At 38.7% G+C, this 14,684-nt stretch overlaps 1 protein-coding gene across 1 annotated transcript; it reads left to right on the forward strand.

Moving 5' to 3' along the window:
- The first annotated feature begins 1,798 nt into the window (after positions 1 to 1,798).
- Positions 1,799 to 3,155, forward strand: LOC143549604 (protein FAR1-RELATED SEQUENCE 5-like). Its single transcript, XM_077040477.1, has 3 exons — positions 1,799 to 1,954; positions 2,161 to 2,728; positions 2,824 to 3,155. The coding sequence occupies exons 1-3, from the start codon at positions 1,799 to 1,801 to the stop codon at positions 3,153 to 3,155; spliced, it is 1,056 nt and encodes a 351-aa protein (XP_076896592.1).
- The last annotated feature ends 11,529 nt before the right edge of the window (positions 3,156 to 14,684 follow it).

Here is a 14,684-nt window from a genome sequence, read left to right on the forward strand (position 1 = left end):
AAGCTATTTGACTCAAGTAACTCACTCATTGGTTTGTATAAATTACTTCATGTATATTAGTATTTTCACTATTTTGGTTCTTTGTTATTTGAGAATTTGTTATTACTAGCTAAGACTTTTATATTAATAAAAAAACATATACAAAATCACCAAGTTTGAGAAAACATGTCTGCTTTTCAAACCAAGCGCTTGCTCGAGTTAGAGACGAGCTGAAGATGAACATGAGCTAGTTTAGTTTCTAGCTAGGTTAGAAATATCAATTTGAGGTAGCTCTAGTCATATCATACTGGCTTGAGTTCTTTGTTTGGGTGATGAAAAATCCTCATAGAACAAAAAAAGTGACATTTTGTTACACAAAGTTTAAGCTAACATTTTAATACTTTCATGATATTTTTCAACCTGTTTGAACTGAATCCTTATCTATCAATAAGTTTAGGGTTCTACTAGAGACACCACCCAAAAATCAAAACACCCACCCACTACGTGGCGTATCGCCCGATATGCGGCGTATCAGAGGTTTTTATCCTATTATGTCCAAAGCTTTTGTCTTATTATGTTTGTACCTTATATGCGGCGTATTGGGCGATACGCCGCATATTGAGTACACGTCAACCTCGGACTATCAAATCAGTCATACATCGTACATGATACGCGACGGATCGGCCGATACGCGGCAGATCAAGTCAATAATTTGATTTTGTCACATCAGTCTCCCTTTCTCTACATATATGTGCGTTCAAAATATGTGAAGATGTGAAGATTTGTGTTTTGTGTTTGTTAAAATATAGTGGACTTATATGATATTTTGTTTGGTGACGGGAACGACGAGCAGTCGGGCTACGCACACAACGATCAGCCGGAGCAGTCGGGCTTGCCAGATTTGAATGAACTTCCCGACTCGAACCATGAGCCGGGGTATGGAAATATCGAGCAGTACGACTTACCAAATACTGACCAGGTTATTTTGTGTGTTTATATAGTACAATAGCGCGTTAGTTATTTTTTAAATATTATACGTTGCCTTGCCAATATTTTTTATCAGGGGTATATCATATACGGGCATACGGCGGTAGTCACCCTTCGTGGCCGGAAGATAATAGGACATCGTCGAATACATATGAGGCCAGAGTCGAGGAGTCTTATGGTCAGTCTTCCCAGCAGTTACATGTAGACGGTCCGTATTACGGAACCCAGAATTCGTACCAGTTACCTTTAGGAGAGAAACCATACATGTCAAGACCAGTCACGAGCAACGTCGTTGATGGCATTCAAGAGGCTCGCGACGAAGAAGGCGATGAGGATGTTGATGATGATGATGTTGTTGATGATGATGATGATGATAGTGATCGTTACATACGGGAGACGACATTTTCTTATGTAACGAATAATGTATGACCTGTTTTTTTTTTTTAAAAAAATTATTATTATTCTTTTTCAACACATTACTAAATATTAATTTATTTACATTGCTTGATATCAGTATTTTGATTCTGTTGCTGAGTTGGTCAATTGGGTTTAGAAGACAGGACGTGAGCATGGTTGTGTTATCTTAGTCCAACATTCAAGGAACAAAAGTGTTGAACTTGTATGCAATCGAGGTGGGTAACCAAAACTCAAGGCAACAGTGAGGCATACCGGGAGTATTAAAAGGGGTTGTCCATTTAAACTTGTCGGGAGGTACAACACGCCAGGTGGTTGTTGGAAGCTAGAGGTTGTCAACGAGACACACAACCACGATCCCATTTTGTTTGAGGAGGGGCACCTGACACTAAGGAAACTGACCGACGAGGAAATTGATATGGTTGCGACGTTGCATAGGCAGGGTCTGAGGCCTGCTAAAATTAAGTCAGCCATAAATAAACGCTTTCCCGGTAACAAATGTATTACTAGGGATATATACAACGTTGTGAAGCTTGTTGATGACCAAGATAAAATTGGTGACACCCCCATGCAGGTACTTGTTGTTAGAATATTATTATTTTGTAAAACTCTTTTTAATATATATTATTTTGTTTTATCATATATAAAATATATATATTCTGTAAGATTTAATAAGAATATTATTTATAATATCATTTTATTATATTAATTTTATTATAATTCTGATGTTTAATAAGAATATTTGTAATATTTAGTAATTTTTTGTTGAACACAATGTAGGTACTTGAAAACTTTCTTCAAACCTATGAGTTTACCTTTTACACATGGGAGAATCCTTCCACCAATAGGATGGAGAATGTTTTCTTTTGTCACGAGAAGTCGCATACCATGTGGCGTGCGTTCCCAGATTTGTTGCTGATTGACACGACGTACAACACCAACATGTACAAGTGGCCGTTTGTTCAGTTTGTTGGTGTGACGTCGACATCAAAGTCTTTCTGTATTGCGCACGCGGTTATCTTTAAGGAGAAAGAGTGTAACTTCACATGGGCCCTGGAACGACTTAAAGGCATGCTCGTCGATTGTAGGGAGCCGCGTGTCATCCTGACTGACAAGGACCAAGCCTTGATGAAATCCTGTGAAAAAGTCTTTTCCAATGCTACCAAAAACCTTTGTAGGTGGCACATCTTCCAGAACATAAAGAAGAAACATAAGAGTCTTTTTCAGACAGATATCTTTGAGTCCTTCTCTTACTGGTGGAAAGTACTGTACTCGTCGCCAACAAAATCTATGTTCGACTACAACTGCGGTCAAATGGAAGCAACGTTAGCTGGACACGGCAGACATGGTAAAATGTTTTTTTTATTATGTCCCGTATGTACACATGATTTTAGATTCTAGTTGTATATTGCCTAAAATGTTTTTTTTATTATTTGTTTGTAGAGGCTTGGTATTATATTCGCGAAAACTGGTTGGTACCCAATAAAGAGAAGTTCGTGTCCTGCTGGATTAACGACCGACTAAACTTCGGCGATCATACAACAAACAGAGTAGAGGGCCAGCACGCGAACTTGAAGAGATACCTTGCGGGGCCGAACAATTTGCTGGACTCTATTGCGGCGTTTGCCCTTGAAGTGGTGAAATCCCAAATGGAAGAAATCGGTGCGACCCTTGAAGACTCCCGTGTTAGGGTCAAGAAGTACCATAAGTTGACTTTGTTTGAAAAGCTACATAATAGGGTGTCACTTTTTGCTATCGCTAAACTTGACAAATAGCTGAATTTGCTTGACACATTGCAAGATACGGGGGCGGAGTGCGACCACCGATTACAAACATCATGGTGCCTGCCGTGTGCTTGTAATCTTAACTGGTACACTATTAACAATATATGTATTCCATTAAAAGACATAGACCCCTTTTGGAGGAAGGTCGATTTCAGTCCGACGTTTGTTGGATACGAAAAACCAGACTATGAAGATAAATGCAAAAAAAAAAAAAGTCAACAAGTTCTAGGACTAAACAACCGAATGCAAATAAAAAGTATTCTCAAAGATAATGTATGTTTTTCATGGGAAATCAAACAAGGAGGAGCCTGAGAAACGAGAGGACCCTACGGGGGCGTCCAAATCTAAACCAACAAGCAAAGAAAAGAGAAACCCCTAGACAGAACTCGTATTCCCCGTCCCCGTCAACTGATCCCCACAGACACAGCTCGTACTCCCCGTCCCCGTCATTTGATCCCGACAGACACAACTCCTACGCCCCCTCCCCGTCATTTAATCCCCACAGACACAGCTCCTACGCCCCCTCCCCGTCTTTTGATCCCCACAGACACAACTCCTACACTCCCTCCCTGTCACGGGAACCAACACCCGAAACCCCCACCCATTCGTTGTCGCGTTCCCAGTCTCAGTCTCAGGCCCGGTTTAAGATACCTAAACCACCGAAACGCTCATCTAAAAAGCAAGAAACTCCAACCGACCTTGGTTTTCCATTATTGCGTGACCTAAAGGACGTCCCAATCATAGAACGTTATAGGCACATCATTCCCACCTGGGTATACCTGTTCTTTTCAGGAATAACAGATGTAAAGCCAGATGGTAATTGCGGTTTTAGAGCAATCGTTTTCGGCTTAGGCATGCATCAAATGAACTGGAAGGAGGTCAGAGAAAGCATGAGGAATGAGATGGACACTAACAAATCGTGGTGGAGGCACAGGTTGAACTACGAGATAACAGGTAATTATGACACGGTTCGTGATTCGCTGGACTACTCAACTTCTGCTTTATTCCAGCAAAAGAGTAGGTGGTTTACGTTACCTGGGCACGGACACGTAGTGGCTCAGACGTATGAATGTGTTTTAATCAATCTCCATCTAACTTCCAGTGAGAGTTACTTCCCAATGAGAATGAGTCCGGAACCACTATCTCATATTCCGGTAATAGTAGTCTTAAATGTTAAGGATAATCATTGGCTTAACATACAATTAGAAGGGAATTTCCCCGTGCCGCTACCAGCATGTCAATGGGAAGGATACGCCAATGAAGCAGCGCACGAATGGAGGTCTTTGTACGAAGATCGTATAAAAGAGTATCTGCGAATAAGGGAAACTGGGCGAGTGCAAACTGAAGCGCCAGTTTATTTAGGATGATTTGTAAAATGTTTGAGATACTATCAATAAAATGTTTTGTATTATTATGAATAATTAGGAATAAAATGTTTGTGTTACAACAATCTATATCTATACTATATAATAAACAAAACTTTCTTATTGCCACATGTCATCACCATATTAATTCTTACAAAATTTTCCTTCATCTCTCTCATGTTAAATACATTTATCTTTATTATTAATAATTTTTTATTTTAAATTTTCCTTCCTCTCTCTCATATTAAATACATTTTTTCTTTTAATCATTCAAACTCTTAAAAGACAAATTAACTATTAAAGTATTCTCGGTGTTTATATTAATTCAAACGACTGGTTTTTTAACCGGTTAAAGAATCAAACATGGTTAAAGTCAAAACAATTTATTATTAGAATGAGTTTCGATTCACGGGTTGGTTTAAAAAAGTAGCAATTTACAACATTTTTTTAATTTGTTATTTAATCAACCCATCATTTATGTTAAGTTCATCATCTTAAAAATCCACAAAAATATTAACAATATACTACATGTTTTGGTTTTTCATGCGGTAAAGACAACTTCTTACATTTGGAATACAAATGTTAAACGTTAGCACACTATTAATCAGATGATGAATTGACTTTGTATATCCTTATATTCTTCATATGGTATCTATCAGACATAAAATGATACGTTACAAGAAAGTATTAGTTTCTTGACTTTTTAAATGACCTCAAAATATAAGGTTGTTAAGTCATAGGTTAGTTCTAAAAGCTGATGTTGAATTGATGCTGATTAAAATATTAACTAGAAAATTGGTCTATGCAATGAAATTAAGCTACATGTGAAAATACAATATGATAATTGTGCTATAGAAGCCGAAATCATATCCAGAAATAATATTGGAACTAACAATTTTATTTATTTATTTTTTAATTCCTACACCTTTAGATAAAAGTATTAATGTTAAAGAATGAAAATTTCACTTAATTTTTGTTTGAAATGAAGATTAACAAAAGCGAAGGTCAATCATTGTAGATTGTTAGTTTGTTTTTTAGACAATTTGTTTTAATTCATGATCGGTTATTTGTTGCATTATCTAGAGTTAAAATCGGAAACAATGTTAAACTACTAAGTTTTGAAAAAACAAGTAAATTTATAAATAAAACTACACATATTGTGTATCAAAAAATATTTAGAGATTTATAAATTTTCTATTTCCATATTATACAGTGTGTAATTTATTATACCATATAATATATCTTTATATCTGTTGAACAATTTTTTTTGTATGTCACATTATGTTATTGTTTAAATAAATTTATTTATTCTAACTCGTGTACTACACGGGTAGCTAACCTAGTTTTTAAATAAAAACAACTTGATAAAATGTATAATTTAAAAATAATATATTTTTTAAACAAATATATTTGATAATATATTTGTTTAAAAAAATAAAACATGATAAAATATATAACTTCAAAATAATATATTTTTAATATAATATTTTCGATAATAAATTAAAAAAAATTATTTAAAAATATAAAACATCATATTTAAAAAAATAAAACATGATAAAATATCTAACTTAAAAATAATTTATTTTCTAAAATAATACTTTCGATAATATATTTTTTGGAAAAAATAAAAATTATCATGATAAAATATATAAATTAAAAATAATATAAAATAGTACCAGAAATATTAAAATAATCATAAATATTTTCAAAATTATATCAGATACGCCGCATATCGATCGATACGCCGCGGATTCTGCTGTAAATCAGATCCGCGGCATATCGATCGATATGCGGCGTATCAGATCTACTTTTGAAGATGTTAAATTCCCACGGGTTATAACCGTTCAACTCGTTAAAACCACAAAAAAACACTCAACCTTTCACTCAAAACATCACCAGATTATACCACCAAAACCACAACCACCACCAGAAAATAATGACGACGGAGTCCGAAAATAGTATCTACACAGCCATAATAATTTCGTTCTGAAATAGTGGTGGCTGTGTAGTTGTTATTTTGGAGTCCGTTATTATTACAAAATAAACACCCAGATAAAACCATATGTTGGCGGAAAATAGTGACGACGGAGTCCGAAAATAGCATCTACACAACCATAATAATTTCGTTCAGAAATAGTGGTGGCTGTGTAAAGGTTATTTTGGAGTTCGTTATTATTACAAAATTATAAAATAGTAATTATAAAATAGTAATTTTAAAAATATATATATAAAACTAAATACATATTAAGGATTTATACATAAACAGTCGGGCGGAGGTTCGGTTCCGTATGTTCGGGGTGGAGCTTTTTCTATCGATGGAGGAGTTTGCCTTGGCGCTGGGCTTGTACACATTTCAGGATTTAACCGACCCTGTTTGGACGACGAGCATACACGAAACACCAGATGATGTGCTGAGGCGTTTTTAGACGGCGATTAGCGACACACCTTGGCCTATAATCCGTGGAGAATACGCGGCAGACTGCAAAGCCTCAGTTATCAGGGACCCGTTGCACAGGTTTGTATGTATATGTATAATATAATATAATATATTATATTATAATATAATATATTATAATATAATATAATATAATATAATATGTTATGTTATATTATGTTATGTTATATTATATTATAATATAATATAATAATATTTTATTGTTTTTTTGTACAGGTACCTACGCAGTCTTATCACTCAGACCGTACAGGGTCGTCAATACGGGGTAGATCACTGCAACCTCCGTGACCTGTTTTTTTTTTTTGCGATGCCTGCTTACGGGGAGACACTACAACCTAGCTCGCGGTTTCGGCGACTACTTGGCCATTTACTGGCACAGGCAGGGCCGCGGAAAATTGGTCGGTGGCACGTTCGTTACGCGGATTGCGATTGCTTTGTGTGACACCCGGTAATTTCCCAATCCCATAAACCAAGTAATCAACCTAATTATTAGGAGATTGTGAATGTTATGCGCGCCATTATCAGCGCGGTCATATGTTATATGCGCCATGCGCTGATGCGATGCGCGCCATGTTATGATCAGCGCGGTCATATGTTATATGCGCCATGTGCTGATACGATGCGCGCCATGTTATGATTAGCGCGGTCATATGTTATATGCGCCATGCGCTGATGCGATGCGCGCCATGTTAGGATCAGCGCGGTCATATGTTATATGCGCCATGCGCTGATGCGATGCGCGCCATGTTATGATCAGCGCGGTCATATGTTATATGCGCCATGCGCGGATGCGATGCGCGCCATGTTAGGATCAGCGCGGGCATATGTTATATGCGCCATGCGCGGATGTTTTGTGTTTTCATAACTTAATTTTATGTCGTTTCTGTCTAATGGGTTGCATACCTCTTCAATAATCAAATCATTTGTGCGCGTGCGGAAAGGGAACTAACCTCCCCGCATGGCGGGAACATTGAGAACTAGTTTGTGTGAAGCTCCAAGATGGAATTGACTTCAACATAACTGATCACTATGTTGAAATACCAAGACCTCATGGAGAATCTACAAATGAAACTCAACGTCCCTGACTACGAGAAGGTTACGCACCTACCCGCATCAAATAAAAAGGAGTTATATGCGACACCTGCGGGAAGAATCCCCGCGGGACACCTTAAAACTAAACCCTTTACGCATGAACGTCTGCACAGAAACCAACCACCTTCTCGCTTAAATCCAAAAGTTCACCCTGTTAATAAACTCTGAGAACGCCGGTTCCAGCAGAGCCAGATGGACTCGCAGGATTCCTTATAAGGACGCCTGCGCAGTGATACGCGCAGGATTCGTTACAAGGACGCTTGCGCGAAGACCAACTGGAGCCGCCGGACCCACAACGTTCAAAGAAATGGCCTTCACGCAGAAGGCTATACGCGCAAGGCGACACGCACAAAACACTTAGTCTATTCTTCAGATGTAAGGGGATTACCCCCGCCCAGAATGAACCAATTGCGTGTTTCAGAGATTTTTACCTTTTGACTGCACACTGACAACAGTACCAGGAAAAGTATAATGTAACACGAAATGTCAGCTGTCAGCCGCACCTACTCTCACCAACCACAGTCCTGCATGTGCTGTCAAATCCATCAGAATCTTTATAACCACTCCCTAGGACCATCACCCCCATCCCTAAATAAATAATAATAATAAACCCCATACCTTGTCATCATTACACCCAATATAAATAAGATTTCAATCCCCTAAATCAAGGGATTGTGTTCCCTTGAATTTGCCTATAAATAAATATCAATTCTTGAATAAAATTATCACACAAACACACTTCAAACTCCTCTCTTAAACCTGTAATTCTGCACTAATCATCTCGCGAGCATCCGTTTCCAGTTCCGTTTCCATCACTAGGTAAGCCGAAACTTTAGATTTACTTTCCTGACCAACCCTTATATTCTTCGATTTCTTGATCTTAATATACATATTTCTTGTTATTTAAACATATTCTAGACTTCCAATTTCGAGGCTAACATCAGGAAACCCGAATCTCGTTTAATCTCTCTCTAAACCATCACTTAACAAGAATCACAGGTGAGTCTCACAGCCCCTATTTTCACTGTTTTTAAACTGTTTTCGGGGCGAGGGACACGTGTTTAAATTATGTTTTATCATGGTATATTTACAAGCAATGATTATCTGTTCATGGTGTTTATCTTGGTTTTCAATGTAAGTGCGCAAGTTTTAGACAGTGATCACTAGTCAGTGGAACTCTAAGGGTAGGGACTGCTGTGTTTGATCAACCCACTCGTAGGGGTCGCACCTCTTTGCATAGACGAGTGCCTAGTATGGTCATGGGGTAGTACTACTGGTAAAGCCCGCTCGTAGGGGTCCCGCCTCTTTGCACGGACGAGCGCCTAGTTTTCCGATGCTGTAGGCTCCTGGACGGATCGTACACGGGATGTCGCTATCTGCGCAGGTGCGGAATCCCTGCGTAGGTAGATACGAGTGCAGAATATGTATAAATCAAACACACGAGCAATAACCGAAACACGTTATATTGATAACCGAACAAGTGACTCGAGGTCACTATTACAGACTCTGACTTGTAAACACGTAACTCACTGATACACGAAATGAACTAGCTCTCAAAACGCTCAACTGATTAACCCTTAACTGTTACGGCTGAACAGTTTAAATAAGCACGACAACTTCGCCTCAGGCGAAGTTGTCCATAACTTCGCTTGTTCAACAAGTTCGCCTGAGCGAACTTGTTGACAACTTCGCACATACAAAAACATAAACATAATCATAAACATAATTACATTACAGACTCGATTACAAATGGTAGACTATGAACTACTGACACACATGTACCAACAGACTCCCCCTTGGCAGTAGCTTCATATCTTGATCTTCAAATCTTGAGTCTTGTAATCTTGCATCTCTACGCGTGCGCTCCCTCTCTAACACACACCGACACCACCCCTTGATATTTCCTAGCTTGATCCTTCCAAGCAGGAATGTAGAAGATCTTCTTCTCGTTGAGCATCTTCAGATCAGCCTGCGATAGATTAACAAGATGCATCGGGTCGTAAACCCTAAGCACTTCTTGTTCATCCACATCTTCCATTACCGCCTCCGCTGTCTCACAGTCCACGAACCACCATTTTAGATTCTTCAACATCTTGAGGCATATTCTTCATTGGAACCTCCTTGATGCATCTGTAGACTCCCCCTCAGCTGTGGAAGCCCCAAGAGCTTGTGAGGTTCTTGGCAGCTCACCACCTGCACCTTCCGGTGCATTGGGATCATCGTCTCGGTCTTCTCTACGCTTGATCCTCAACTCATCTCCTCTACAGCTTATCTCCCCCTGAGATGCCAAGAACACCTTCAAGGCATCCATAACTTTCCCGACATGATCAATTCTTAGTAACCAGTTAAAAAATAATACAACTACAAAAATAGAAAAACTTATAAAAATTTAACAAATAAGGGATCAAATTTCTGTCTAGTCAGGGACACCACGTTTTAGAAAAGTTCCTAACAGGAATCATACTAACTACGTGACTGTTACATAGATCCGTGTTTAGCTGTATTATGACATATAGAGACAGGTTGTAAGCAGGTAATATACTTAAGATGGTTTTCATCGTTTCTGTGATACGAGTTAGGTTCAATTAAACCTTAAAATTTAAGTGGGCAACAACTCAGAAATATTGATGCCTCCTATCTATCCTTAAAGCGTATTTGGCTTTCCCCAAGTCACCCCGAATTGACTTCGACCCATAGTGTCTGATTAACTTGTAAGTATTCTATGTCTGGATCCCGTATTCATTCTTACTCCATGATTGAGAAGTCTCGATATCTTGAACTCTCTAATGTTACAATAACTTCATAAGTACTATTTTTTTTTTTTTTTAAACATACTTAAGACTTCAGAGTAATAAATAACTGCAAGTCCCGAATCTGGATCAATGCAGTGTCTTGAATCGCTTTCTTCACGGGAATCAAAACACTTACGGGCTCGTGTATGACTGGGTAATCACTTTTCTGCCTATCATTCGGAAAGATATACATGAAGACACGCAAAACTCTTAAGGAGTTTCCACATAAAATCAAGTAAATTTTAATTTGTATCACATCTACTTTTACGTACCATAAAAAGTTACCATGACATACAATGATTGTTCTAAAGCCTTTTAAGCCTAATAACTTCACCAGTTAAGCACACTAAGTTAGTATATATATCATTTTCCAAGGTCGGATCAATTTTCTGTTAAACATAGCAAAGAACTTCTTTACGAAGTATTAGACTTGAAAAGTAATTTCATTTCCCAAAAAAAATTTTGACTTCAATCATCCCGATCACGTCAAAGTCTTCAGGTAAACGGCAATCCTGAAGATCCACTGGATCAACTGGACCGACCACATACAAGTATGTGTCCTTCTAACTATGTATGACCGACTGATTTTCAGCAACAGAAAGAAAACACATCATAACCGCCCCGGTCACTTTCAGTCATCTGGTTAATGGCGACCCTCATTCTCTAAGTAGAGACGAGGACCAAAACATATCCGAGGATATGTCCATCAATCTGAGGTAACCGACTAATTTTAAGCAATAGTGATGTTTTTTTTTTTTTTTTTTTTTTTTTTTTTTTTAATAAACACAAAAGCATGGTTACTCGGGATTGATCATCCCGTTCAGCTCAATAAAGTTCACATTTTCTAACGTCATCTTCTCGTTAGTTACCATACCCCTTCCTGTTATTTTGCCTCCACTCTCTCTGGCAAAACTGACTCTCGCTTCTTGAACAGGTTTTAAATCTTGTAACAAATTCTTGTTACCAGTCACGTGCCGGGAACAGTCGCTGTCCACAACCCAAAGATTATTGGAAGCCCTGTTCAACTGTTCCTGCACTAAACTTTTCAAATGATTAGAATCTGGGGACCCAAGACCAATTGGTCTTGGATCGATACGTCCCGTACCCTGGCTTTCCAAAGTTAGCATCAGGATAATTCCTGTAAGTCCTGTTAGGAAATCTCCTTGAAGATTGAGTGTGATGCCTTCCAAACCTATGTGAATTGAAAGTGTTATATCTTGTGGTTTGGTTGAAAAACTGAGGTTTGTTTTTATGAAAACTTGAATTAGTTACATTTTGGCATTTTGAAAAGTTTTCATTTTTAGCAGTATCAAACTGATGCTTATTCTCAGTTTTATTTGGCCTCACACCTCTGTATCTCGGCGTCAGAGGGCAATCTGCAACAAGATGTCCTAATTTATTACATCTAAAGCAACACCTACTCTCCATTTTCTTTTCAAATGTTGGTTTGGATGTAGAGGCAGTGTTACCAGCCGTTCGTCTCATATAAGGTGGGACGTACGGGTTGAGTGGAGTACTCTTTTTAGAAATTTTATTTTTATCTCCACCGGTGGGTAACCCTACCTTCTCTTTTGTCTGACCAGATTCAGACAACTTATCCGATTCCGATGAGACTGGACTCGAGACAGAAACTTTCATATTTGAAACAGGCGAACTCGTTTCGCCACAGCTAACACTTGGTTCTATATTTGTAACCTTGATGGGAGTTGTCTGAGGAACTTCGAAATCAACAGATTTCTGAACACTCGGATTATAAGTATAGTTGTGGTTAAAAGGTGGTGGAACCTCGTGATAACCGATTCCTCCCCTCTTTGCAGATGTACCTTGATCACTAACGAGGTGATCAAGGATGGCCGAGGAATTCCTGAACTGCTCAAGTTTGCGGTTTAGTTCCACCACTTTCACCTGGTGGTCAGCAATCTGTTTTTCCCGATCAGCAATCAGTTTAGTTTTTTCCTCTAAAACTTCATAACTAAGATCAATTATTTCGATTTTCTCAGCAAGTTTTGTTTTTAAGCTTTGAATGTCTTTTTCACATGCTTTTATTTTGATTTTATAACTGTTTTCTCTTACTTTCGTAAAATGGTGATCTTCTTTAATTGTTTTAAAATCAGCATCTAAACGGACGTACTGATCAGTTATCGTTGTAAGTTGCTCAGACAAATTCTCACAACTAGTACAAATATTCTTAGTACTTACCTCGGAGCGATTGTCCTTGTCATCTGCCATGAAAGCTGTTTCTTCTTCAGTAGCTTTCTCATTTCCATCAACCTTCTCACATTCTTCAACCTCAGCCTCAGCCATGTTCGCCTGCTCACCAGATTCATTTGAATGCAGGTTCCAGTTGTATTCACCTGCCTCTCTGGTCAACATGGCATTAATCTCTCTATTAACTCCAGAGTGTTGTGTAGGCCGACCTTGTCCACGTTCAACTCTTTCATTTCTGCATTCTTTGGCAAAGTGCCCGTATTGCTGACAATTATAGCACCTTACCTTAGATTTGTCGAATCCAGGCCTACCACCAACAAACTTTCTCCCAGTTTTCTTCATAAACCGTTTTACTCGCCTCACAATCATTGCCATTTGCCATTGCAAATCCATCTCCTCCAGATCATCAGCATCGATCTGGTCGTAATCCTCATCCAGAACAGCAGGGTCCACAATCTTCCCCTGGATGTAGTTTTCGTAGGAAGCAATAAATGATGCATAGACTGCAAACTGCTCTTCAGCAGATTCTACACTCATAGGCATCTTGGAATAATTATTGCTTGAGGCATTTGCAGAGAAACCACTTGTGGATGCTTGAGGCTTTGAAGTACTTGATCCTCCAGCAACGAAACAGACATCACCGTTCAAGTTCACAGAAACGTTTCCTTCATGAGAAGAGTCAGGACCTGACTCCCCTTTTGAGTAAAAAGCAGCAGATTCAGGCCTCGAACTTGAGCCTGAGTTAACCTTTGCACCATACATACCAGGGTCTTGTATCTGATCTGTTGGTGTTTCTTTTCGAACCATATTAAGCTCATAAGTTCTGAGCTTGTTTACTGCCGTTTCCAGATCATAATTAGGAAAGTCTCTGTCTTCCCTCATAAGAACGGTGTACATTTCCCACTTCGGTGGGAGAGCATCGAGAAGCTTTTCAACGATCTCTTCTTCTCGGTAAGCAATCGAATAATTGTTAAGCTCTGTCATTAGATGATAGTATCTGGTGATAATATCATCCAGTGATTCGTTCTTCAAATATTTGAAGACGGAGAACTGGGTCTTCAAAAGTTTAATCTTTGAAGCACGGATACCCACGTTCCCCTCGAATCTATTTTCAAGAGCATCCCAAAGCTCTCTCGCAGAAGTGTACTTTCTGAAAGTGTGGAGAACCTCTTGAGGAAGTGCCATAGTTATAGCTGCATGGGCCTTGCTCTCGGCCTCATACATTTTCTTTTCTTCGTCCTCCATTTTGCTGTACTTCTTAACCACATCACGACCTTCGTATTGCATAGTTGGGGGGATATATCCATCCTGGATGCACACCCACATTTTTGCATCCTGGTATTTAATGTATTGGATGAATCTGTCCTTCCATGCCACGAAGTCAGTTCCTTTCATTAACCTCGGGGCCTTAGTGGCTGACCCCGCTTCTGCTTTCATCTTGACTAAATCGGAGATGTTAATTGACGACATCTTTGCGAAAACCCGAAAACCCGAAAATTAAAAAAAAATCTTCCAAACAGTACAGTAGGCGAAGTTAAGAATAACTTCGCTTGAAAGTTAACTTCGCTGGAAAGTGTAACTTCGTTGGGCCTTAAATTCGCTTGACTGG

The sequence above is a fragment of the Bidens hawaiensis genome, unplaced genomic scaffold, assembly GCF_021521415.1.
Source record: "Bidens hawaiensis isolate Kalapana, Puna unplaced genomic scaffold, B.hawaiensis_p1.1 tig00000978_1, whole genome shotgun sequence".
Classification (NCBI taxonomy): domain Eukaryota; kingdom Viridiplantae; phylum Streptophyta; class Magnoliopsida; order Asterales; family Asteraceae; genus Bidens; species Bidens hawaiensis.

What these genes read in the sequence shown, in the direction of transcription:
- LOC143549604 (XM_077040477.1), top strand. Translation starts at nt 1,799, where the DNA reads ATGGTTGCGACGTTGCATAGGCAGGGTCTGAGGCCTGCTAAAATTAAG. An exon ending in TTGGTGACACCCCCATGCAG is followed by an intron (nt 1,955 to 2,160) that starts GTACTTGTTGTT and finishes AACACAATGTAG; the next exon opens with GTACTTGAAAACTTTCTTCA. An exon ending in AGCTGGACACGGCAGACATG is followed by an intron (nt 2,729 to 2,823) that starts GTAAAATGTTTT and finishes ATTTGTTTGTAG; the next exon opens with AGGCTTGGTATTATATTCGC.